Source organism: Heterocephalus glaber, unplaced genomic scaffold (assembly GCF_053883595.1).
Source record: "Heterocephalus glaber isolate CG9 unplaced genomic scaffold, H.glaber_assembly_v1.0 deba00001226, whole genome shotgun sequence".
Taxonomy (NCBI): Eukaryota; Metazoa; Chordata; class Mammalia; order Rodentia; family Bathyergidae; genus Heterocephalus; species Heterocephalus glaber.
In genome coordinates, this window is record NW_028258219.1 from 579,672 (window position 1) to 605,703 (window position 26,032).

General features: G+C 47.0%; 1 protein-coding gene across 12 annotated transcripts in view; it reads left to right on the forward strand.

The window, feature by feature from the left end:
• The window catches only part of Farp2 (FERM, ARH/RhoGEF and pleckstrin domain protein 2), a 124,767-nt gene that overhangs the window by 74,337 nt on the left and 24,398 nt on the right, over positions 1-26,032 (forward strand). For 9 of the 12 annotated variants that reach the window (XR_015451160.1, XM_004868482.3, XM_004868488.3 and 6 more), the window contains exons 9-13: positions 2,146-2,241; positions 6,817-6,980; positions 7,651-7,719; positions 8,682-8,739; positions 13,873-14,134. Coding sequence is in view for 11 of the 12 variants with exons in the window: in XM_004868482.3 (XP_004868539.1) it covers positions 2,146-2,241; positions 6,817-6,980; positions 7,651-7,719; positions 8,682-8,739; positions 13,873-14,134 (649 nt within the window). In the remaining variant the exon portion in view is untranslated. The remainder of the gene's footprint in view (positions 1-2,145; positions 2,242-6,816; positions 6,981-7,650; positions 7,720-8,681; positions 8,740-13,872; positions 14,135-26,032) is intronic. The other 3 variants (XM_021247357.2, XM_021247358.2, XM_021247355.2) reach the window with 2 other exon arrangements.

Consider the following 26,032-nt stretch of genomic DNA (forward strand, 5'->3'; position numbering starts at 1 on the left):
CGGATTTAGGGAAAGTGGAAGCACAGGCAGCAGCTGGAGATAGGTGCACATCTCGACAGCTGCTCCTACAGGTTCTTGCCGTTGATTAGACTGCACGTCTCCTGTCTGTTGGCCATTGACTCCTGAAGACTTTACCTGGGGTGCAGCGCAGTGTGGAGAGCTGGGCTATGGGAACTTGTTTTGTTTCCTTTTGCTGATCCTTTGCTTTGGCTTTTAGGATGCGATTTAGGAGAGGAACTTGAAGACATAGTTGGAAACCCTGCATTATTTTACTTTGAGTAGAAATTAGAGTACCCATGTGTTTGGGCGACTTTTTGGGACCTAGGATGCTTCTGTCTGCATTCAGACCCTTTGTTTTGCTTTGTTTTTGCAGTGCTGGAGATTTAGTCCAGGGCCTCGTGCATGCTAGGCAAGTGCTTCACACTGAGCTGTACCCCCAGCCCTAGAGCTTATATTTTGTCTTTGAGGACATCTCTTAACTCAGGATCGTTTTTGTTGAGATCTAATTCATATACCATAAAACTCATCAATTCATTTCATTTACTTTTGGGGTATTCACAGAGTTCCATAGTTCCAGTCTAATTCTGGAATATCTTCTTCTTCTCAAGAACAAACCCCCATACTTGGTATCGATAATTCCCCAACCCCCACCACCAGTCCTGTCCAGCACAGGCAAGTACCAGGACATGTCTGTCTGTGTGGGTTTACCTGTTGTAGGTGTTTCTTCCACATGGGGCCATGCAGTGTGTGTCCTCTTGTTCCTGACTGCTTCTTCTTGTGCCCAGAGCTCATCTGTGTTGTGATGCACTTCATTCTTTTTTACGGCTGCAGAGTTTGGAGCTGTGGCTGAAGGGAGCACATCCTCTACCTTGCTGCCTTCTACAGTTTGAGGAAGAGAGTAAACGGTGATGTGGTCAAGAGTAGAAAATACAGTGCTGGGAAAGTGTCTCAGTGCTTTTAAAAATCTCATTTCAAGCTTGTAGAAAAGCTGGAAGAACAGCGCAGAGAGGCCTGTGCTTAATGTTCAGTGGAGATAGCGCTCACCTCAGTCGCCCCGTCAGCTGCTGGCTGGTGCTGCATGCCCAGCTCTAAACTCTTCCTGCTGCTGCAAAGAGGGCCTCTTTCAGTTGCTTTGTCACCGTGGACTCAGGGCTCAAGTCTGTCACCTGATGATGTATTGTTCCCTCTTCATCTTCGATTGTCCCACACTTGGCACCAGCTCCCATGTTGTTTTGACCTGTCCCCGTTTTCTGAGTATTTGTTTTCCTCTTATTCAACAGGCCCCTCTGGCTTGCTCTGTCGTTTAAGACTCCACACTGGCATCAGCTGTCTGCAAGGAGCCTGCTGCTTCTGTGGAGAGTGGCGTCCATGGGCCATGCTCTGTGCACTGCATGTGCCACTCCCTTGGGGCGCCACTGCCCTGAGCTGCTCAGAGCGACCTGTGTGTGCGTCGCACGCAGGGAGCCGGAAGTCTTGGCTGGCTCCCTGCCGTATGGCACTGGGGGCCCCGTCAGGCTTTCCCTCACTGCCCGCTCGCCCGGCACCACTGCGCTTCCGTACCTTCCTCTTCAAGGGGGAATGAATGGCCTTTTTCTTGGTTTTGGTTTGCGTTTTTGGTTTTTTGTGGTACTTGTGATTGAACTGGGCCTTCACACTGAGCTATATCTCCAGCCCATTTTAAATTCTTTTTTATTTTGAGATGCTCTCACTGAATTTTGTAGGCTGGGCTCGAATTTGGCAGTCCTCCTGCCTCAGCCTCCCAGAGTGGTAGGATTACACACATGTACCACCACACCCAGCTGAAAATGTATAATGTTAACTTTGATTTTTGAAAAGTGTCATAAAGCCTTATTAAAGAAATTAAGTCATTTTCGCCAGGGATTTAGCTCAGTGGTTCCGCTGCCTGCCTCGTAAGCACAAGGTCCCAAGTTCGATCCCTGGTACAAAAAAAAAAAAAATTAATCATTTTCTAAAACAGATAAGTATGTTTGATATTGGCCTTTTAATTGAGAGTCAGTCTAAGTAAAATCATAACATCTCAGGCAGGCTGCTGTGCCATCTGTCAAGGATGTAACTTAGGCTGTCTCATGGTCACCAGAAGGGAGTGTGCCTTTAGAAACCACATCAGTCTCTTGTATTTCTCAGGGCACCACCAAAATCAACACCTTCAACTGGTCCAAGGTCCGTAAACTAAGTTTCAAGAGGAAAAGGTTTCTTATCAAACTCCACCCAGAGGTCCATGTAAGTATAAATTATAAGATAATTCATTCTGCTAGAATGTTGATGTTGAGAAGTTCTTAGTTTTGTTTGGGGATTTTCTGTTGTTTTGTTTTTTTGAGAGGTTTCCTAAACTGCTTTGTAAATCATTTTAGCACCAAATACACAAGAATTTAAGGACAAGATTTGGGCCTGGCATCCGGAAGGGTCTAAGGGCAGTCTGCCCAGCAGGCCTCACCTTGACCCCCTGGCAAGTTGGTCCTCCACGCACCACAGGGCTGCACCCCAGAGAAAGCGTGTGTCTGCCAGGCTCCCAGGGCTTCTAAGAACCTTGGCTATCATAGTATCATAGCCATGTTGCTCCATAGGTGATGAAGCCAACAGAGAACGCTTGGGGGGAATGGGCCCTACCTCGAAGTACAGTGAGAACTTTTATCCAGAATTGAGGTCATGCAAGTCGTCTCATGTCCCTGTGGCTCAGAAATTGTCCTCAGGCTAGCTCTAACTGAAGAAGCCTTGATGATCAAGAAGTAAATATTCCTATTAAAGATTGCCTGTGAGCAAAGTTATAATCACATATGAATTACTGAAATGATTAAAAGTAGAAAAAGTAAATGTCTCCTAGTTGGGAAAATTCAATATTTAAAATTGTTGCATTTTTGGGTTGGGGATTTAGCTCAGTGGTTTCACTGCCTGCTGCACAAGTACAAGGACCCGAGTTTGATCCACGGTACCAAAAAAAAAACTTATTGCATTTTCTTTGTTTTTTTGTTTTTTGGTACCGGGGATCGAACTCGGGTCCTTGCATTTGCACAGCAGGCGGCAAAACCACTGAGCTAAATCCCCAGCCCAAAGTTTGGATATAATTGTTTTTTGGGTTTTTTTGGTACCAGGGATCAAACTCGGGACCTTGCGCTTGTGAGGCAGGCGGCAGAACCACTGAGCTAAATCCCCGGCCCTGCATTTTCTTTATACAAATAAATTTAGAAAATAAAAGGATTAGCTGAGCCTTGATGGGGCTAAAGCTTGAGGTGCCAGCCTGTAGTGGCTTAGGCATACGCTAGGTTGCAGATTCAGTCAGAAGGAAGGCTCTACTTAGGCCCCTGAGAGGTCTCTGGCTAGCAGGGCATTTGTCAGGTTCCAGCTGCACATGTTGTGTGTGGATATTTGTGCTTTTGGTAGAGCCTCCATGGGATAGCTTATTGTTTATTATTCAAATAACTCATTTTATGATGTTACGAATACATATTCATGTTAGGAATACCAAACACACATACAAAATGCAAATAAAAGGCACTTTTTTTCTATACCTATAAGAGTGTTTCTTGAAATTATTCTGAGAAGGGAGAGAATTACTACTCAGTTTACCAAAGCAGCTATTAATTGGAATTACATGATATTTCAAAGTTCAGGGCCATGTTTGTACTTGGCAGAGTTATATTTTATATCTCTTAAGTACATAGATTTTAAGACTATAGAAAAATCAAAGTATTACAGTCTTTGTGCCAAGTAATTTGGTAATACACATCAGAAAGGTCCAAAATGTGTATTGTCTTTGAGCTCAGAATTTCATTTCTAGGAATTATCCTAAGGCAGGCAGAAGTTCCCCAGCCTTTTTGGCACTAGGGACAGGTTTCAGGGAAGACAATTTTCCCATATATTGTGCTCTTTATTATTATTATATTGTAATGTTTAATGAAATAATTTATAATTCACCATAATCCAGATTTAATGGGCGCCCCGAGCTTGTTTTCCTGCAACTCCATGGTTTCATCTGAGGCTGGTCAGGGACATCGACACCCAAAATGTGTTACTCATGTCCAGTCTGCATAATCTCATTGTAGTTGCTGTCACTGCAGGGAAACCCTGATTCATGAAGATAGGGCGCTAGAAATGGAAGCAGGCTTGTCAGTGCTTTTGTGGCAACTTCAGGACATTCCATCTTGACTTGAATCCAGAGTTTGAGGTCTGAAGTTGTCTCAAACATACTTTTAAGGCCAACATTATTTGTGATCTCAAGCTGTTGATCCTGTCTGGCACAGGCAAAGTTGATTCACCTGGCTTGTTTACAGATGGACCACAGATCCATTCCTTCCCCATTTGAGGGTCTTTTGTGGTTGGGAAGTAATGCACCAACTCTTTTGAAAGCTAAAATAAGTGACCACACACCAGCTGGAAGCAAGAAGGTCCTGGTTCAATCTCTTTTAAAATATATGCTGTTTAAAACATCCCAGTGTTCACTTGCCACCCCTGTAATTCCAGTTTGACTTTGAATACAGCCATTTTATCTGCCAACTTGAACACAGTTGTTCTTCTCTGAAGGCACAGATTGAGTTCATTGAGTGGGTTGAATATGTCACACAAGTAAGCAAGTTTTACAACCCTTTCTGTGTCACTCAAATGTGCTACCAGTGGTGACTGTTTTTTAAAAGAAATCTCTGGAGCAGCTCTCATAACTCAGAAACTGTTGAGTGATCTACCTTCAGAAAGCCACTCACATCACTATATAAGAGAAGACATGTTGCTCTGCACCAGTCTCCTCACAGAGCTACACAAATAGACATAAGTTAAGGGCTTGTACTTTAATGTGGTTGACCATTTTAATCATATCCTGCAAAATGTTGTTGATTCCAGGTATCATTTTTCAGCCAGCCACCCTTTCTCTATGGATGACACAGTGAGTAGGCTCACATTCAGAAATGACCTCTTTTTTTTTTTTTGGTACCGGGGATTGAACTTGGGACCTTGCGCTTGCGAGGCAGGCGCCGGAACCACTGAGCTAAATCCCCAGCCCTCAGAAGTGACCTCTTTGACCTGAGCAGTGAAGCCAGAAAGCATCCAGTCACAGCACCTGTGCCATGTGTTCATGTGCTGACATACAATGACCAGCTCACTTCTCCTGATGTGTAATCAGGAAAAAGACTTGAGTAGTTCTGCAGCTGTGGTGTTGGTTGGCAATAAAAATGTGCATAATGTATCCTCGTGCACTAGTCGAGAGGAGCACATGCCCCCCTTTTGAACTACAGCCTCTCCTAAAGTTCACGATAAATGTCCCTAGCAGCAGACAGGATCAACTCTTTACCGATGGTAAAGGTCTTCTTAGCTTTAACCATGCTATAAACCACTAGGAATGATGCTCTCAGAGCAGACACATTACTGAATTGATGGCCTTCGATAATTGTGTCTCTTCTTCACATTCATGATTTTTTCTTTTGGAACATTCCAAAGGTTTTGCTTTTAATGTGGGATGCTTGGGTAGCCCATCACCATATGTTATGCAGAGCAGGCTTGGAGGATGTGAATCACCTGTTGCAACGAACCCATAATCTAAGTAGGAGTCTTGGTATTTTCTTTTAAATGCAGCATGGTTCTGTTGGCATCTCAGAGTCTTCTGCTGTCCTGTCATTGGGTCTTTCTCCTTTTCCAGGAAGCTCTCCAGTGACATCTGTTTTTCACTCATTTTGGCCAGGGTTAGTTGTGGGCTTACATAAACCAGAACTGAGCCAAGTGCATGGTAAGGGAGAGAGATGTGGATGGACGCGGTAAATGAAATCATGGACAGGCCGTGCGCAGACTAACATAAGTGTAAGAGTGACCTCAAGCCTTAGCAGCTGCAGCTGCATGAGTGAAGCACAGCCCCTCCCTCACCACCGTGAAGCCTGCCACCGCACGCAGCTTGCCTGTCACTTCCCACCCACTGGCAGGGTTCTGACAGTGCCTGCAAGCAGTGGGTTCGTTCTTCTCTGCATAGTCAAACCACTGTGCTAGTGTGGGTCTGTATTTGCAGCCCTTCCTCAGGGCTGGCGTCACAGCCTCAGCTCAGCTCGGATCATCAGGCATGAGATTCTAGATCCCTCGTGTGTAGGTCACGGTAGGGTCTGCATTCCTGTGAGAGTCTAATGCCCGCTGATCTGAGGGAGGCCGAGTTCAGCCCAAAAAGTGAGCCAGGGGAATGGCTGGGAATACAGAGGAAGCTTCACTCACTTGCCTCCTACTGTGTGGCCAAGTTGAAGTAACAGGCCATGGCCCAGGGTTGGCGACCCCTGTCGTAAGAGATAATTATGAGAATGCAGTAGTTTCCTCATGATTACATTTGTGAGCTGGAAGACTGCATCTCCTGGATGTCCAAACATTCTAGATTAAAAACTATGTTGTGCCAGGCATGGTGGCGCACGTCTGCAATCCCAGCACTCGGGAGGCTGAGGCAGGAGGATGGCTGTGAGTTTGAGGCCAGCCTGGGCCACACAGTGAGTCCAAAATGAGCCTGAACTACAAAACAGGACCCTGTCTCAAAAAATAAAAAACCAAACCACACATCATCCAGCACCTTGAAGGGTGCAGGGGAAGAGAGTGATGACAGAGACATGCCTCAGAGCATGGCATCAGATACAGCGCGTGTTTCTACAGTGAATCTACATACTGTGCTTTGCTGCTCTTGATCCAGTAAATAGAGACAGAAGTCTTTTTGTACAATTTTTAGAAAGCTTCCTGGTTGATTTTTAATTGTGGAACTGCCTGCTGTGTGATCAAAATCTGCTTGCACTTGTCCAGTACTTTATTGTGGAAGTCACTACTTGAATCTTTGTGTTTCGTTCCTAGGGACCCTACCAGGACACACTAGAATTCTTGCTGGGTAGCAGAGATGAGTGTAAGAACTTCTGGAAGATTTGTGTGGAGTACCACACCTTTTTTAGGCTTCTTGACCAGCCTAAGCCAAAGGCCAAAGCCGTCTTCTTCAGCCGGGGATCCTCCTTTAGATACAGGTAAGGCCCTTGTCAGTGGGGCATGGTAGGCCATGGTCAGGAGAGGGTAAGAGTCAAATTCATGGGTACTTCTTGTAAAAGACAGTAGTAGCTGGAGAAAGCATACCAAGTAAAATAGGAAGAAAACAGGCCTTTTAAAAAGCTTGCCTACAAAGTTGTTTACACTTTAAAAATATAAAAAATAACTGAAATATATACAGTGGAGCCTTGACTTACAAACTCAGTTCATTCCTGAGGGCTGGTTGTAACTCAGGTTGGTCAGTTGAAGGCTCAGGCTCCTCTACAGCCCTCAGAGTCTCTCCTGTGCACAGGCAGATCTCAGTGTCCTTAGAGAGACCCTGGCCCAGGATTTCTCAGTGAACCCCACACAGGAGAGGACACTGTCATGTTCCGTCCAGAACTCTGTAAGGGTTAGATCTGTCTGTATCTGAGACCATCTGGAAGAACAAGCGGCCGGCATTCACGATTTTGGTCATGAGTTAAAACTAAACTTCTAGTCATAACCCAAGTTGTTGATGTGTCAGGCCGGTCATAACTCGAGGGTCCACTGTCTGTGTGCATTTATAAGAGGATGGGCAAGTTTGACTTACCCTCTGTCCTTAGCTCTGAAAGACTTAATGCTGTGAATTAGGGTTAGTTCTTCTTTAAAGACCTAAACTTCTATTCACAGTGGAAGAACACAGAAGCAACTAGTAGATTATATTAAAGATGGTGGGATGAAAAGAATTCCATACGAAAGGTAAGTTCTGTGGTCTTCATGATTTAAAGCATGTGCTTTTAAGATTAATAATTTCATATTTTTAATCTTTGCTTGAATAAAACTCATTTCAAAAAGGTTGCTTTTCAGTGCTCAAATTGTTAGTTTGTTTTTTTTGGTTTTTTTTTTTGGTACCGGGGTTTGAACTTGGGTCCTTGCGCTTGCGCAGCAGGCGGCGAAACCACTGAGCTAAATCCCCGGCCCTGAATTGTTAGTTTTTTAAAAGATGGATTTGTAATATCTCTAAATAGATGTTGTATACATATATAGATGTTATTTCTTAGCTTCTAGTCTACAGTATATAGCTTAGCTTATATATAATAGTTTTACATTGTATGGTAACATTTCAATCTGAAAGAAAATTCATTTAGAATTTTTCCATTTGTATGGGTATACAGTTTTGTCTTTTGAGGGGTCTCTGTTTCTGTGGATTCTTACTTCCTGTTATCCTGCCCATTTCTAGGTAGATACTCCTATCATTTTTGGGTTTTTTTGGTACCAGGGATCGAACTTGGGTCCTTGGCGCTTGCACAGCGGGCGGCAAAACCATTGAGCTAAGTCCCCGGCCCTGTTTTTCCTTTTTTTAGACAGGGCCTTGCTCTGTAGTTCAGGTTGGCCTTGAACTCGTTATGTTGCCCAGGCTGGCCTCGGACTCAAAACAATCATCCTGCCCCATCCTCCCAAGGGCTGGGATTATAGCTCTATGCCACCACACCCAGCTTAGATTCTCCTGTCATTCCTATGTGAGCGTTTCATCATGGATGCAGTACATTTTGGGGCGGGAGGGGTACCAGGGATCGAACTCGGGACCTTGCACTTGCAAGGCAGGTGGCAGCACCACTGAGCTAAATCCCCGGCCCATGCAGTTCATACTTGCTGCACTAGAAACAGGCCATAGGGGTGAGGAAGATTTGGCCACTCATGGTTTGTTCTCTGTTTTGCAGGTGGCACAGCAAGACCCGGTCATCAATACATGTTCTGACTGCAGACCTGCCAAAGCAGGTCAGTCTTTTCTGGTGAAACCATAAGCAGTATTAGTTATATGCACTCCTGGAAAATCATCTGGTAATGTAGCCATGCCAAAACTGCTCCTGCAGCAGTTCCTGCTCTGGGACTCTGTCTTTAGAAAGGACCTAAGTGAAACCAAAGCTGTGAGCCCTGAACAGTGCATCATGGTGTTGCTTAGATCCCACGAGGGGTCCTGAACAACTGTCCTTTTGCCAGGGTAACTTCTAGCTGCATGGTGGCTTTATCCAGGTAGTGGGATTCTGCGTCACTACTGAGGCTGTTTAAAGAATATATATCCATTCTCACCACTTTGGGGTTTTTGGGGGGTTTTTTTGGTACAGGGTATCGAATTTGGGACCTTACGCTTGAGAGCCAGGTGCTGGAACCACTGAGCTAAATCCCTGGCTCACTCTCACCACTCTTATGCAGTATAGTTCTTGAAATTTTAGGGCCAGGGATTTAGCGCAGTGGTTCCAGCGCCTGCCTCATAAGCGCAAGGTCCCGAGTTTGATCCCCAGTACCAAAAAAAAAAAAACAGATAGCTTTACTATATATCAGTAATGGACAGAGAAAAAAAATCAAGGAACCAATTCCATTCACAGTAGCTTCAAATAAGATAAAATACAGGGATCAGGAATCAATCTAATCAAGGAGGTTAAAGACCTCTACAATGAAAATGTCATTGCACTGAGGAGAAAAAGTGAAGAAGACACCAGAAGATAAAAAGACCTCCATGTTTATGGATTGGCAAAATTAATATTGTCAAAATGGCCATATTACCAAAAGCCATCTACAGATTCAGTACAGTCCCCATCAAAATACCAATGACATTCTTCCCAGAACTAGAAAAAACAAGCCTGAAATTCATATAGAAGCACAAAAGACCCTGAATAACCAAAGCATTTCTAAGCAAAAAGAGCAAAGTTATAGGCATCATAATACTCAGTTTCCAATTCTACTCCAAAGCCCTAGTAACAAAAACAGTAAGGTACTTCCACAAAAATAGATGTGTAGACCAATGAATCAGACTAGTGGACCCAGAAACCAAACTGCAGCTACAGCCATGTGATTTCTGTACAAAGGAACCAAAACACACATGGGAGAAAAGACAGCCTCTTTAACAAATGGCTTGGGAAAACTGGGTATCTAACTTATAGAACATGGAAACTAGATCACCATTAACCCTGTTCAAAAATCACCTGAAAATGGATCAAAGATCTAGAGACCTGAAACTTTCAAACTCCTAAAAGAAAACACAGGAAATACTCAAAGCCATAGGCACAAAGACTTGCTGAATAGGACTCCAATAGCACAAGAAATAATAGCAAGAACCAACAAATGGGACTACATTAAATTAAAGAGTTTCTGCACAGCCAGGAAAGCAACTAATAGAATAGACAGCCTGTTGCAGTGATGGCAAACCTTTTAGAGACCAAGTCCCCAAACTGCAACCCAAAGCCCACTCACCACAAAGTGACAACACTGCAGTTAAACCTGAATGTTCAGCTGCTGGGGGTATCCTGGGGCAGCTTGGCTCAGGTGCCGACAGAGAGGGGGGCTCTGCATGCCCACTGCGGCATGTGTGCCATAGGTTCTCCGCCATTGGACTACAGAATGGAGAAAAATCTTCACCAGCTATTCTTTTCAAGAGAGATTAATATCTAGAATATATAAGGAACTCCAAAATGTAACACTAAAAATCAAATAGTGCAGTCAGTAATTGGACAAATGAATTAAATAGACACTCCTCAAAATAAAAGCACAAATGGCAAATAAGTATATGAAAAATGTTCAGCATCTTTAGTCATTAGATAAATGCAAATGAAACCACTAAAATTCCATTCCATCACAGTCAAAATGGCCATTGTCAAGAATATAAGAAACACATGCTGGTGATGATGCTGGTAGGAATTTAAATGAGTATAGTCACTGTGGAAATCAGTATGGAGTTCCTTAAAAACCTTTAGAGCAGGGCCGGGGATTTAGCTCAGTGGTTCCACCGCCTGCCTCGGAAACACAAGGACCCGAGTTCGATCCTTGGTACCAAAAACAAAAAAAACAAAACCTTTAGAGCTACCACTTGATCCAAAGCAGTTAAAGTCAGCATGCCATGGGGATACAGCATACTCTTGTTTATTGTGGCACAATTCACAAAGTTCAAGATTCGGAGCAGGCCTAGGCGTCCATCAGCAGATGGGTGGATAAAGAAAATGTGGTGGATATGCACAGTGGAGTATTATTCAGGCATAAGGCATAAGGAAGAACACAATTCTGTTATTGACAGGAAAATGGGTGGATCAGAACCCATCATGTTGAGTGAACTAAGAGTCAGAAAGACAGATACCACATTTTCCCTAATATGTAAAATCTAAAACAGATGGCAAGAAAGTATAAAGGAGGCTCTCACCAGACAAGAGGGAGGAAGGAAGAGGGCTGGGGAGTGGTGCTGAGGGTCGGTGGTGTGTATGAGCACATTAGGTGCGTTGAAATGTGCCCCCAAATGTGCGACAGCGCAGGTGGTGGGCAGAGGGGATGGAGAGTGAGTGATCAGAGCACGTCCTGTGCGTGTGTGGATCTACCACAGTTAAGTCCATTTGTCTGTGTAAAGAGCAGAGAAAGAATGAAGCCAGGTGTGGTGGCACACGTCTGTGATCCTAGCACTCTGGAGGCTGAGGCATGAGGACTGTAAGTTTGAGCTTAGCCTGGGCAACTTAGACTCTCTCAAAATGGAAAGGGGCTAGGGTTATAGCTTGGTGTGAATGAAGGCCCTGGGTTCAATCCCAGCATGCCCCCCAAAAAAACAGTGAAAAATTAAAAAATGCATAGCAGCGTGAGGACATTCTTGCTGTTATGTGTTTGGCGTGGTTACAACTTTGTTAAAGTATGGATAAACGTTGATGTGCACACAGACACTCAATAAATTTTTTAAAAAATGTTTCAGAGGAATGTCCCAAATGAGACAGCAGCTGTCCATGCCCCTGTGCTGACCGTTCTGTTCTAGCCTATCTCAGCAGTCTTCCTGCGTTCCTGAGCATGAGTGCGTATTGCATTTGACCACTTTGGGGCAGTGTTGTCGGCTCTCTTTCCTCAGGCTGCGGCGTCTCCTTTGTCCGATGCTTGTCTCTGCGCAGTGTTTTGTTGATGGCCTGTCATTTATACTGCATGGAACTTCCAGGCGCTCCTCTTGAACCTCGCATCTTAAAGTCCATGTCTCTAGCTTCTCTCTAGTGGGTCTTTTAAATCAGAACTCTTAACTCTTCCAGGTGTGTCTTTGAAAATTCCTTTGGAATTAAAAGTGAATATATTAATTGTTCCTTTGTAAAATTCAAATTTAATTTCAAAGTATGAAGAGTCTAAAAATCGTATTTAGAGACCTTGTCCTAAAATCTCAAAGCCAGGCGTGGTGGCGTGTGCCTCAAATCCCAGTGCTGGGAGGGGGAAGGCTGAGGCACGAAGGAAGCCTGCAAGTTGGAGCCCAGCCTGGGCAGCTTAGTGCAAGCCTGACTCAAAAAAGAGAAAAAAATTTAAAACTACGTTTAAGCTTTCAGTTCTTTACATGGGCTTTTTAAATTAATTGACTCATTACTTATGTTGCTTTTCTGAGAAAGGGTCTTGCTGTGCAGTTCGGGCTGCCTGGAGCTCGCAGTGACCCCTCCTCCCGCATACTGGAATCACTGGCAGTCGGCACCACCACCCTGGCTCTTACATTGTTCTGTTCTGTTTTGTTTTGTTGTTGGTATCAGGGATTGAACTCAGGACCTGGCACTTGCAAGGCTGGCACGGGCGCCACTGAGCCAGATCCCTGGCCCGCTTACGTTGTTTTTTGTTTTGGGGTTTTTTTGTGTGTTTTTTGGGTTTTGGTGGGGGTTTTTTTGGTACTGGGGATTGAACTTGGGACCTTGCCAGGTGGCAGAACCACTTGGCCAAATCCCTGGCCCTCACATTGTATTTTAAAAGCCACAGAAAATGAGAATGGTTGATGGTTAAGAAAAGATGATATGATAAACACTGGATAATAGCTTAACTTTATAGGCCATGACATAAATGCTGTTTTGTTTTCTCAGTGGTTGGCTCTGGCCTCTGGCCGTGGCGTTTTGCTCACGTCCGTGTGTGCACTGCCCACATGAGCTGCACAGAAGTTGCTGGTTCTGCCCCTGCATATTCAGTCTGATGCTCTCTTAGTGGTGTTGTGGTGCTGAATATAGGAGGACTTTCTTGATGCATGACTGCATCTCAGTGTAGCACACGTGAAGAGGGGTGCTTAGCACGGGAGAGGACCCACCTGTGTCTGTGTGCGGGATCTCAGGGAGGACACAGCTCGGGCACTGGGGAGACGCCTCGTGTGGCTGCTCACTGCCCTCAGTCCCTGTGCCCTGCTTGTGACTCGCCTCACTTCTGGTTTTGAGATGCCCCCAGGTTCCTGTGCACTGACTGCACAGCCTTTCCCTGCACACATAGTGGACAGGTCTGTGTCCCCCCCGAGCCTCAGACTCTAAGCTTGGACTTGTCCCCTGGCATTGGCATGGGGCAGTGGAGGCACTGCTGGCTGAGGGAAATTACTCGCTTCCTGTCCAGGTAGGTGAAACTGCATGCCAAACGCATGTGCTGGCAACCGTGGGTGTCGAGGGGTGCGCTAGAGATGTGGGCAGCCCTTGTTCAGTTCTCCTTCCTGTGCGAGTTTCATGCCATAAGAGAAGAAAACAATTATAAGGGGTTATAAGTACGGTCTGGGCTGGTTTGCAGCACCATCCACATTTACAAATCTTCTGTTCTAAAGGGACAGTCTGATCACTTATCCTTCCTAACAAGCAGACAAACAAATAGTTGGCTTTGCAATTTCCATTTTTTGTTTGTTGGTTGTAATACTGGGGATTGTATCCAGGCCCTTGTACATGTGATGCGAGTGCTCTACTGCTAAAGTACATTGCAGTACTTCTAAATTTTATTTTGGATCAGGGTCTCACTGTATTGCTCAGGCTGGCCTAAAAACTTGTGATCCTCCTGCATTAGCCTTCAGAGCAGCTGGTATTACAGGCGTGCAGCACTACACCAGGCTGGCTTTGTAACCTCTAATGGTGATTTGTAATTTTTTGTATTCTTTTTTTTCCCCCTAATTTTGACCCTCAGAGCATCTCATTCACCGAGGACTTAAGATCTGCCTCTCTGTCTTCAGCAAACGCCTCCTCTTATCCACTTGCTACCTCCCCTTTGCTCCCACCTGGCCTACCTGATTTCAAGGACAGCAGCAGCTCCCTCATGGATCCCCTGGCTCCCTGCATCAGTGCAGCTGTCAAGAATGCAGCCATGATGAGGAACAGTGAAGCAGCTGGAGGCCCCAGCGCCCCATCAGCCCAGCCTCCCCGGTCCCCTGCGCTCCAGTCTAGTCCAGGTGTCGGGTTTGGTTCTGTCATGAGCAGCCGTGGTTCTGTCTGTCCCACGGGACAGAGTCTCAGTGCCTTAGACCTAGGTGTGGGAAGGGCAGGCGGGGCGCTCAGAGCTGCTGGTGGGAATGACACTGGGGAGGCCGATGCCCCTGCAGGCTCGTTTCTGCCCTGGGGGGAGTACGGGGGTGGCCGGCAGCGCCGTGGTGGGGGCCCTGTTTTCACATTGACAAATGCACAGCTGCAGGTGTCCGAGGAGTTCATAGATGATGACCCAGCAGACATCTCTTTCTTTGCTGGAGGCTCAGAGGCATTTTCCTTTGCATACAGCTCTCTGCTCCCTTCAGAGGCCCCAGCCCTTGCCCAGCCCACTGCATCCCCTCCCTTCCGGTACTCGGAGTCTGCCCAGTCTAGCCCTGACAGGTACTCCACTGAGGCAGTGGACATGAATGCAGAAGATGATTTTGAATTTGGGGAAGAAAGTGACTTCAATGGCAATCCGCACCCCTCAGACACCTCGGAGCTATTTGAAGTGAAGGCGCAGGCTAGCCTGATGCAGAGCCTCTTGAGTCCTTCTGACACTAGCTCACTCAGAAACAACCAGTCCGAAAACAGCTCACTCCATAACTTGCCTCTGCACAGCGGGCTGTCTCTGCACACCTCCAGCTCCGCCAATCAGTCTGAGGCCAGCTCCATGGTCAACTTCCCTGCCTGCTCGGTCCGCTCCGAGTCCAGTTCAGCCTTTCAGTTCTCTGACATCATCGACCAATTAGAGCAGCTCAGCTACCCACCCACAGCAGCCGAAGATTCCAGTAGCACAGACTCGAGCTTGTGGGGCTCCGAGACTGAGGCCCCCCCGGACATGAGCCTTTTCTTCAGCAACCCTTTCACACAGACAGGTACAGAGAGAGTCCCTTTTGATTTTCAGAACAATCTAAAGAATTTGACTCTGGGAGATCAGAAAGGGAAAAATTCATCTTGACCACTCAGACTCCTTCGTAGAGAGGCCCCTCCCCAAATCCATGCAGTTAGGGGTGAGAACCATTTGCTTTAGATGTAGGAAATAGTTTAGTCCAGGCCAGATATTCAGGTTTTTTCCTAATTCCTGGTTTATTACCCTTTTTTTGAATGTCAGTGAAGTAAGTTTTACTTGTAATGGTGTTAAAAGCTGTACATCTGGTTTAGAATAGACAAGCATTTCCAGCTAGTCCTGGAGGCTAATTAGTCTGTATGGCTTTGGTTTTTTGGTACATATTTTGATTCAAGTAAAAAGCGGTGCTGTCTGCTTTGAATGTTACACAGCTCTGATTAAGGTTTCTTTGTTTCTTGGTGGTGGTGGTAGTGCTGGGATTTGAACCCAGGGATTCTTAGGTGCTAGGCATGTGCTGCACCATTGAGCTGCACACACACACCCTGCCCTCACGTTGCTCTTCACAGACTCTATTGGGCCTGTTGGTAAACCAGGCTGCCCGTAATCAGGGTGAAGGTTTTCTCTGATTTGCCTTGCTAATATACTGCACAGAATCTCTACAGAATGCCTCCGTAGACTGCTAACCATGGACTGCTAACCATGGACAAGCAGGGGGCCCACAGGCTTCTGCATGCCAGGGATGCCCTTCAGACTGTCCCAGTCCCACAGGCCTCCTCTCCCTTCTGACGTGAGGCCAGAGGCAATGCTGTGTTTAGATGGTCGGCTTTCAGGAGCATTGGTTTTAAAATCCACTACGTAAATGTGAAGTGTTCCTTCTGCTCATCTTCACTGGGGATGTACTGCATGATACAGTTGCAGCAAAGTGGACCCAGACCCATGAGTGGGCCTGAGAGTCATGGTACAAGTTGCCAGTGAGTTGTTAGGTAAAAATGATACAAGGAATGTCCCAGAGTGTGCAATGGCTTGAGCTCACTCTTTCTCTAGAAATGATGTTTCCCTTACATCAGGTGCCTTGCAGTACACGCTGCCAGCCATCTTCCCTGTGTGCCGTCGTGGACATCCTTGTGTCCCAAGACAGGGGGAGGAGTCGGTGAGCGGTGTGCTGAGGTTGTCCTGAGGGTACTGTTGGGAGAGGGCTCCCTGAGCCACTCACTCGCTGTGAGATCTGGGCTGATCCTTAGGGTGCACTGCAAGTGCTGTCAGCGGACATGGGGAGAAACCACTGCCATGTAGCCGGCCCAGTGCCACACAGACACCAGGCCGAGGCCAGCCCTGGTCAGACACTGTTGAATTTGTCCCGTCCAGGTTGGTGATGGTTGTCCTTTCTGATCTTACCTAGTAGTGTAATACCATATTTTATGGGGTTTTCCCCCAAAATGTCCTGCAGAAACCCTAAGCACTCTTTCCATTCATGTGCAAGACTCCAGTTCTTTGCCTGGACGATTTGCTCTGTTTGCTAAGTCCTTGCTCGGAGTCTCTTGGAGCTTGGGCATCGTGTACACGCCGGTGTTTCTTTGCTCATTATCATTGGTCGTAAACGAACAAGGGGTTTGAGGCTGACTGCATCGTGTAATTTTCCACTTTTGTGGCCTCATTAAATGTAAACTATAGTCGTATCACTTTGCCGATCTGTTTGGCCAGCGCTTCCTGTGTGTTCAGTTGTTGTTCATTCTGTCCCCTCGTGATTTAGGCTTATCTTCTCAGTAGTGTTGAAGCAAGGTGCAGCTTTCCATGCTGGCTGATTGCTGCCTGTGGACTGTTATGTGCCTGGGGTAGAAGATGGTGATGAACTGGAGGTGGTTGGAAGCAACTGGTGAGAACCGGGCTGTTGAGAGCAATTTGTTTCTTCCCAGTGTGCCACTCCAAAAATAAACACTGGGATTGTGTTATGGAGAAGGGTTAATATGTATTACATTAAAATGATTTTCCTAAATCTTAGTTTCCATAGGGTGGCCAATGTCTGCTTTTCCCTTTGTTGTTACCTAGCAGATGTCCCCTTTGCTGCTGTGAAGTGACAAACGTTGTCTTTTTCCATAAAGGGAGCCCACCCTCGTGTCTGGGCACCACCACTCTGCTGCCAGGCTGGGGTGCCCGCCATACTGCAGCAAGTGCTGTGGGGAGCCAGCCTTTTCTTTGGAGGCAGGGAGCCACCCCAGGCAGATCCCCTCAGGCCCTGTCCTGGAGAGCCGCAATAAATTCCTCTCTCAGCCATTTTCTGCTGGGCCTCCTATGAGGTAGGTTTGTTGCTTTTGTTTTCTGTTAGTAGAATCTCACTTTCTGGAGACACTTGTATTGTGTTTTAGTTCTGAACTTTCCCAAATATACAAAGAGAAGGAAAAGTATAACATGCCCCTGCCACCCCAATTCAGCATTGCTGATACTTGGCCACACGCACTCCATCTCTCTCTCTCTCTCTCTCTCTCTCTCTCTCTCTCTCTCATCTTCTGAGTTTTGTTACTGAAGTACTTTAAAGAAAATGGTTACTTTCCTCAGAATTCCTGCACGGATGTCTGAAACAGGACACACTTTCCCCTGTAGCCCTGCAATATGGTGTTATACTGTATCACCTAATCCTGCGAACATAGGTAAATTCCCGGTCATATTTACAGTGCATGTTAATATTTGATTTATTCAGATCATTATCCAGCACAGCGCACTGTTAGGTTTTATTTAGAAGAGCAAGCCCACACCCCCACCCCCTTTTGGCCAGGGCCTCGTAGGAGAAGGCACGTCCTGCACAGCACCTCCGCCTGGCCCAGCCCTGCAGGTGCCTGGACCTGGTGCAGCCGCCAACCAGGGCAGCCTGCCTGTCTGTCACTCCTGATGCCTGGGGTCTAGGTCACTGCTGAGAGCACAGTGCCTGACTCAACAGTTTACACGGCCCTGTGTGGCCAGGTGCTCTGGATAGCCCTGGTGGAAGTATGACGTTCAAGGTCAGGTTGAACTTTCTGGCACAATTTGGAGAAATTGTGAAGAGCCTTGCTTATGCAGTGTCAGTAACACTTTGAGTGTCACAGCTTTTCCTTTGTACTGAAAGACTCTAGTCAAAAACCAGCCTTCTGGGGCCGGGGATTTAGCTCAGTGGTTCCGCCGCCGCCTGCCTCAAAAGCACAAGGACCCGAGTTCGATCCCCAGTACCAAAAAAAAAAAAAATCAGCCTTCTGAATCCCTGCTTATGGCCTGTTGTGAATATGACAGTAGTCCGTACCACTTCCAGGGGTCACAAGACTCACTCTGAGGAGTTAGAGACAGGGAAGCAGAGTGCAGGCTTGGGCCTAGGAGCCAGGAGCAGCTCCTGCCGGTGCTTGAGCCAAAGCACTGCTTGTCTGCCCGAATGAGAGATGGTATATGTGCTTGGATCGTGGGTCATCCGGCTGGGCCCAGAGGCAGCGCAGGGCCCGTCCTGGGTTTGCGTCCCTGTGCTGGGCAGTCGCTTTGGCCTGGGAGTGGCTGATGCACCCTGACCCTGGGCAGGAGCTGGGGTGGAAGGAAGCACGGCCTGAGACGCACCTCGGTCTGGAGCAGCTCCTTTCCCATGTGCTGCAGAGTCCACCGTGCAGACTGCCCTTGATCAGTGTCAACTTCAGAGTGGGACGGGCAGCAGGCAGGATGCCACTGTCATAGAGGTGACAGGAGCTGGTGTGTGCACGCAGATGGGACAGCAGCCAGGTGCAGCACGCAGGTGGGGAGGAGACCCTGTAGCAACTCCCGTAGTGCAGAGCTACCAGCAGGCGATGCCTGTTGTACCCAGTATGTCCGCCGCTGACAACATATTCTGCCTTGGGTGGAATATTTATTAGTTATCAAGTGTGTTTTTGTATTTGTGTTTCTAAAATCCAGGTATTTTATATAAGCCAGTATACGCACATTTCCAGTCCTTGACAGCGGCAGCTGTGTGTTAGCAAGACAGTACATTAAGAGATGCAACGATGGGGCCAGGGATTTAGCTCGGTGGTTCTGGCGCCTGCCTCGCAAGCACAAGGTTCAATCCCCAGTACCCAAAAAAAAAAAAAAAAAAAAAAAAAGAGATGCAGCGATGTATACCGTGTAATGGTTAAATCGTTAGTGTTGGTGTGTGCCTTTCTTATGTTACAGAGGAATTCTTTACATGCATCACAGTAGCATTCCCTGCTCCAGCAAACAGCTATGGTTTAACTAGTGCCAATGACCAAGGGATGGGAGTAGCACACCAGAAAGGTTTAACGTGAAAACCTGTTAAGCCTATTAGTTAGGTCATTCCCATTACTGTCATCCTGCCAGAGGCAGTGCAGTCCTTTTTCATCGCTTTGGTGGACATGTGTACCGGCGCGCATGGCCTGAGCACACAGCGACACGAAGCACGGTGTCCTCCTGTTACGCGTCCATGTGCCATTGATACTGACGCATGCATGTGGTATCTGCCCAGTGCTCGTATTCCCTCCTGGAACACCAAAGGAGACCTGACACTAGAACAGTTACTTCGTAGGCGAAAATACCATGTCGTGTCCTCTTGGGGACTTAGATTGAGAGTGCTGACATTTTTTCTTAATTCCACGGAGAGACATCTGCGTGATCTCACTTTGGCTCTTGTCTCAGGGCTGCGTGTCCGGCACACTCCATCACCGCTGGCAGGCGGGTGCTGTTGGCTCCTCCCGCACCATAGCCCAGGCTCTCATGCACCAGGCCCTTTCTTCTGCATGAAAGCACTTGCATTCCCTAAGAAATGAAGAGGGCCGGGGACTTAGCTCAGTGGTTCCACCGCCTGCCTCCCAAGCACAAGGGCCCGAGTTCGATCCCTGGTACCAAAAAAAAAGAAATGAAGAGAAAGGAGCTGGAATTTCCTTATGCATTTGAACTTGTTCACTCTTCAAAGAGACATTTCTGTTGTCTGGTTTGTGGTACTTATAAATATGTTTTCTATTGATATTGCCATTTATAAACTTGCAGATATGTACTAATCAAGAATTTTTAAATTGTTTATTCAATAAAATAAGGAAATATTTACTATGAATTTTAAAATGGGCTTTTTAGCTTTTTTCCCCCTCTGCTTAGTTTTTTATTTATGTAAGTCAAAGATGATTTCACGTGTTAAATGAACCCTTGGAATCACTGTGAATGCTCACTGCCTCTTCACTGGCCCCTTCCTCACGGTGCTGGCTTCTGAGCACCAAACAGGCTCCCTGACACTCGTGCATATTGCCAGGGTGTGGTGACAGCGCCTCCACTCTTCTCTGTCCCGGTGCTTGGCAGCGTCTCCTGCTCCAGCAGGGCCTCGTAGGGAATAGAGTCTGTGCCCATGGTGCAGGCCTCAGGGCAGCTCCTGTGGCAGCGGTGCATACTCCACAGAGGTGCGTTCTTCCCTCCTCACAGAGCAGTGCTCTTCTTAACTTTGAACACAAAGACATGGTGCCTGTTGCTGTCAGCTAGAACCCAGACAACCCAGGTGACAAGAATAGGCCTGCCCCAGGTTCTGGGCATGCTTTGGCTCCAAACCTGAATGACCCATTGACCAGCACAGGTTTTCTGCTGCCTCCATGGAGCTGTCCACACTTCTGTCCCCACTCATGCCTTGAGGTGTGTGGGGACTCTGTCCTCACTCCCTGGGCGGCGGCAGCAGTGAGGCCTTACCTTACCCTTTGGGTACTCAGAGTGCAGAGCCACAGTGCTTGTGCCAGACATCTCCAGGAACCTGGAGCCCAGTGGGCAGGGTGGTCGGTGGGCCACACGAGCCCTCCTGCAGCCCAGCTCTGCCCTGCAGCACATGCTGAGAGAACTCCCACTGGAGCAAGCTCAGGCACCCTCCAGAGCGCCAGGTGGGCAGTCCCTTCCCACAGAGAGAAGAGGTGCAGCCCCCATCCTGTGGGGCTGCTTCCGGCCAACACCTCCACCACCCAGGGCCCACTGCCCAGAGACGCAGTGATGGTGGTAGTGAGTGGTGCCTGGGGAAGCGCTGCAGTGCGCAATCGCAGGTCGAGAAACCGCTCCCAAGGGTGTTAGGATTAGTTCTATAGAGTGACTGATAGAAATGGTAAAACTGGGGCCGGGCATGTAGCTCCGTGGTTTTGCCACCTGCTGCGCAAGCACAAGGACCCGAGTTCGATCCCCGGTACCAAAAAAAAAAAAAAAAAAGAAGAAGAAGTGGTAAAAGCTGTAAGGCCTTGAGATTTTTCCAAGTGCATCAATTCTGAAGTCTTTCCTAAGGAATCCTGCAGACCTTCAGTCTTTTGGGGTCTGAGGCTGCATCTCAAAGTTTTAGACAAAAAAAATACATCTTTGGGGTGGGTTTTTGTAGTGGGAATTGAACCCAGGCCCTTATGTGTCCCGGGCAGATGCTCTACCACCTTGCCACATTCCAGCCCCCTGGGATCCATTTTATTAGAACAAAAATGTCAAACCACCAGACTACCTGTCTGAGTGCTGGAGGAAATCACACCTGGCAGGTGGCTCATCTGGACAAGGGACTCGAGGCGCAACTTGCTGTATGTTAGTATCCCTGTTTTTTCTTTTTACTTGAAAGAATGGTACAAATTAAAGAACTTCAGAGATGTTTTGATACCACCTTTGGCAAAGGTAACCCCAACACAATTGCACTGCCTGGTGGCCAGGACATCACCCCTTGGTAGTGGGAACATTAGCCCAAAGCTCAGTCTCCATGTCACCGTCTCCCAGCACACGCTTGTTAGAGAAATATGCTGCCAAGGTAGATTCAGGGGCTCCCCGCTTGTGCAAGTTGGTTACCTGGCCCCCGATTATTCTGTGATGGGTTTCACCCTCATGCAGATCATGAGTCTCGATGATGCATGCAAGTGGGGTTGTTTTTGTCTGGCCAGCTGGTGCAGTTCCACCCTCCACGGTAGCGCACACCCTACCGCAGTCAGCCCACTCTCCAGTCACGAAGCTGGTTTCTGACATCCCGAAGGAAGATTTGCCCGCTGTGCTGGTTCTGCAGCTCCCTTGGCTCCCAGTGTGTCCCCTCTCATGAGATTGGCGGAGAAAGTATTTGGTGATGTTCTGCAAAGCCACATCATCACGACAAAATCATGAGACATGGTCAGATAGACATGGGGCGTGTGGAGTCCCAGGTGGACCTGCGGTTGGTGCCAGCCTTGGCATCCTGGAGGAAGTTCTGATGCACCTGTGAGGGTGTGAGCCATCCGGGCAGGAGGCAGAGGCGGCCTTGGGTGGTCCAAGGGCACCATGAGGTGGCAGTGAAGGGCTGCTGGCTCTGAGCAGCAGCTAGGGTAGAGGTCAAACACCAGGTCCTTCGGGGCACCATGGAAGCAGGAAGCAGCCATGACTCTCAGCAGAGGTCGCCTGTTTTTCTTAATAAGGAAAACGTCTTGTTTATTTAGAACAAAACGTGAGGGAGAAGTGCTTACTGGGAGCTCTGCACTTGTGGGCTGAGCTCTGACCTACATACACAACAGCAGCACCAGCTCAGAACTTTGTGTGACCCCGTCTTCCTGCAGCCCCCCCCCCCGGCCAGAGCCGCTGTGACTGGGTCCTCACACCTGCTCTGCAGACGAGGGCGACAGTGACATGCAGGGAGATGAACACTGCATAAATGCAGAGCAGGGGGTGACTGACTTTTGGACCCATCCTCAGGAGCCATTCTTGTACTTGCAGCTCGAGTATGAAAATGACCCGTGACATCCTAGTCCAGTTGTGAAGCCAGAAATAAGCTTTTGTTAATTCATCCAGTCCATGCTTATCTCTGTCTCGTGCAGTTCAGCTGTGCCCTTTTCTGGGATGACTGATCCATTATTTGAGCCAAAGTTGGCCCTCTTTGCACTTCCTGTCCTCAAGTCAACCCTCAACTTTACCTTGAATTTTGCCTGACGGGAGCTGATTCTTCATCCATTGTTAGGCCGATATTTTCAAGGGTTGTTCATTATAGCGTTTTAAAGAAGAACATGCCAAGTTGTGAAAAGTGTTTGCCTTTCCCTCTGCACGTGATAGGCCTGCATCTTTCATCTCCAGTTAGAGAATAAAGCAGTGTCTTAACAGAATTGAAGGTAAGCACCAAAGTATAGCATATTTTAAGTGACATTTTAACGGTTACCAGATAAATGCTGAGAAAATTTTAGGAATAAAGAATTCCACAAAGAAAATCACCTTCCAGAGATGGTCATTGTTGACAGTTTGAAATAAGAGTTTTAAATGTCAGATGTCCTTTGAGGACAACCAAACCTTGTGCATTGTAGCCTTGAGAGCAGCTCAGATGTTCTTTCCAAGTACACCCATGTGACATAGCCCCTCCATGCACACTCACTGAACAGTTACGCACACCTGCTGCCAGCAGAAACAGCTCAGTAAATCATAACTGCTGTTCATACTTCTCAATTTCAAATATTTTAATTTTGGAAATTGAAGAATTCCTCACATGCTGTGTCACACACCTGCAATCCCAGCCACCCAGGAGGCTGAGGGATGAAGATCACATCAAAACCAGTGTGGGCGACTTAGACGTTGTCTCTAAGATGATAGAAAGGACTGGGGAAAGAGCTCAGTCAGTGATAGAGGGCTTGCCTGGCATGTGCAACACCCTGGATTCAGTCCCCAGTGCCTTAAAAAAAAAAACAGACATGGGCTGGAGATTTAGCTCAGTGGTTCCGTCACTTGCCTTGCAAGCGCAAGGACCCGAGTTCGATCCCTGGTACCAAAAAAAAAAACCAGACATGTAATGAAATCAGTCATTCTTGACAATATAGTGGATAGTTGAGCATTGTCTTTGTGTACAGTAGGTGTGTCCTCCAAGAGTGTCTAAAGGAATTTTGTAATAGGGACTTCTGTAACTCAACAGAGTCTACTCTATGGTTGCTGGTACCTTGGATGTAGGGGTCTGTTCTTTAAAGATTCTTTAACTGCTCACCATATCAATTAAGGCTAAACATATTCTCTGGCTCCTTTTAACATTTAAAATTTTTGTAGGACAGCTGCATTTAACCCATGAATTTGAAAATGCATTCTCAATGTAAAGGATTCTCTAAGGCAGGGAATGCTGGGCCACATGCCCTTTATATTATCACAGGCCAGGCCCGGTGTCACACACCCGTAATCCCAGCACTCAGGAGGCTGAGGGAGGAGGATCACAAGTTGGAGGCCAGCGTGGGCTACACAGTGAATTCAAGACCACCCTAAACTACATAGACCCTATCTCAAAAAAAAAAAAATGCCCTTTTATTTTGTTTGTTTGCTTTTGGGGGGGGTACCAGGGATTGAATTCGGGACCTTGCACTTGCGAGGCAGGCAGCGGAGCCACTGAGCTAAATTCCCCGGCCCCTCAAAAATGCCCTTTTATGGGCCAGGGATTTAGCTCAGTGGTTTCACCGCCTGCTGCACAAGCACAAGGACCCGAATTCGATCCCCAGTACCAAAAAACAAAAATGCCCTTTTATGGGCCAGGGATTTAGCTCAGTAGTTTTGCTGCCTGCTGTACAAACACGGGACCCGAGTTCAATCCCTGGTACCAAAAAAAAAAAAAAAAAATGCCCTTTTATTCTCACAGAGCCAAGAGTGGTAGAGTCTGAACCACACTGACTGCTGTCTCTTGTCACTTCTGGAGAGCACCCTGCTGACCACAGTGCTGGTTTTCTTGTGCTTTCAGTGGCTTCAGCTGAAAGTACTCCAGGGACGAGGTCAAGGGCCTGGAGCCTGAACGCACACAGTGCACAGTCCCATGTTTATTGCCCCTTACTTGACAAAATAGCCCAACATAGATTTTTGTTTTGTTGAACCCAGCCACTCCCCATGGATTGATTGCCTCCTACAGGGTCTGTGTCTGTGTAACTTGAAGTAGGTATGGTTTCTAAGGTTTGCTATAGCGAACAGGTTAAGTTTCCCTAGATGTTTTGTGGCACTTTATGGTACTTTTACTCTATTCACTGAATTTTTCACTGACGACTGTTGGTGAAATAGAAACTGTTTACGATAATAATACCAAACGATGACTTTTAACCTCCATTGAATCAAAAGTAGTTTATTCCAAACAAGCAGTCTATTCTAAAGGAGAGTTTCCTCCTTTGATGAGTTTTAGTAAGGGGCTGCTTATTGAGAAATGCATCTCTGCTTCGAAGTTCCCGTTCACCACATTGGCTGTGGCCTGCTGGCTAACCCTGGCAAGATCCTAGAAGCACGTGCCCCAGCACTTCCCAGGGTAAGGCCAGTTCCTAGCGTGTCACTTCCTTCTACCTAAAAGCAGTCGGATCTTGCAGCAGCTCTTGTCCACTAGAACTTGCCATGGGAGGCACATTTTTCAAGTGAGGTCCTGTGTGAAGCCCTGGAGACACAGGCCCGAAGTGGCAAACTTTGATTTTCATAACCGAGTTCAAAACATCATAGCTGTTTCATGCTGATAGCATTTAGAGAACAGAGAGATGTTAGTAGCTGCAAGACTTCTCTGAATTTTAATTGCATAAATGGGCCTCATCATTCAGTTCTGGCTTAAGGCCAAAGAGGATTTGGGAGCTCAAGTCCTAAATAGCACATCTTTGGAAACACCCCTTCTCAACACAAGAAGCCCTCTACAGGACAGGGACTAACACAGCAGTCAGAATTTTATGTCACATTAAGGTTGTTTAGCATATTTTAACTAAATGTGTAATAAAAGTAAATTCTAATCAGCTGGTTGTTAATAATTCCATATAGTAACAACATCTAGGTTTTTTATGTCAGTGTTCTCTTGTTTTAAATGTATCTTGTAGAAAATTCCAGAGGAAAGTTCTGCTCTCATAAATATTGGCAGTTCGTCTGAAGAACCCAGATGCGCGGAATCCTAACAGCAGACAAAGCCCTTGCAGATCTCTGCATTTGTCAATGTGAAAATACAGGCTTCCTCCCCCAGGAGAGCTCGGCAGGCCAGTGCCAACCCACCCAGGGACAACAGGACGCTGCCTGTTTCCCAAGAGGCTGCTCTGCACTCACCGCCTGCACGCTCAGGTGTGCTGGGCAGGTTGACCAAGTTTTGGCTTTAAACTGGTCACCAGGTGACTGCACT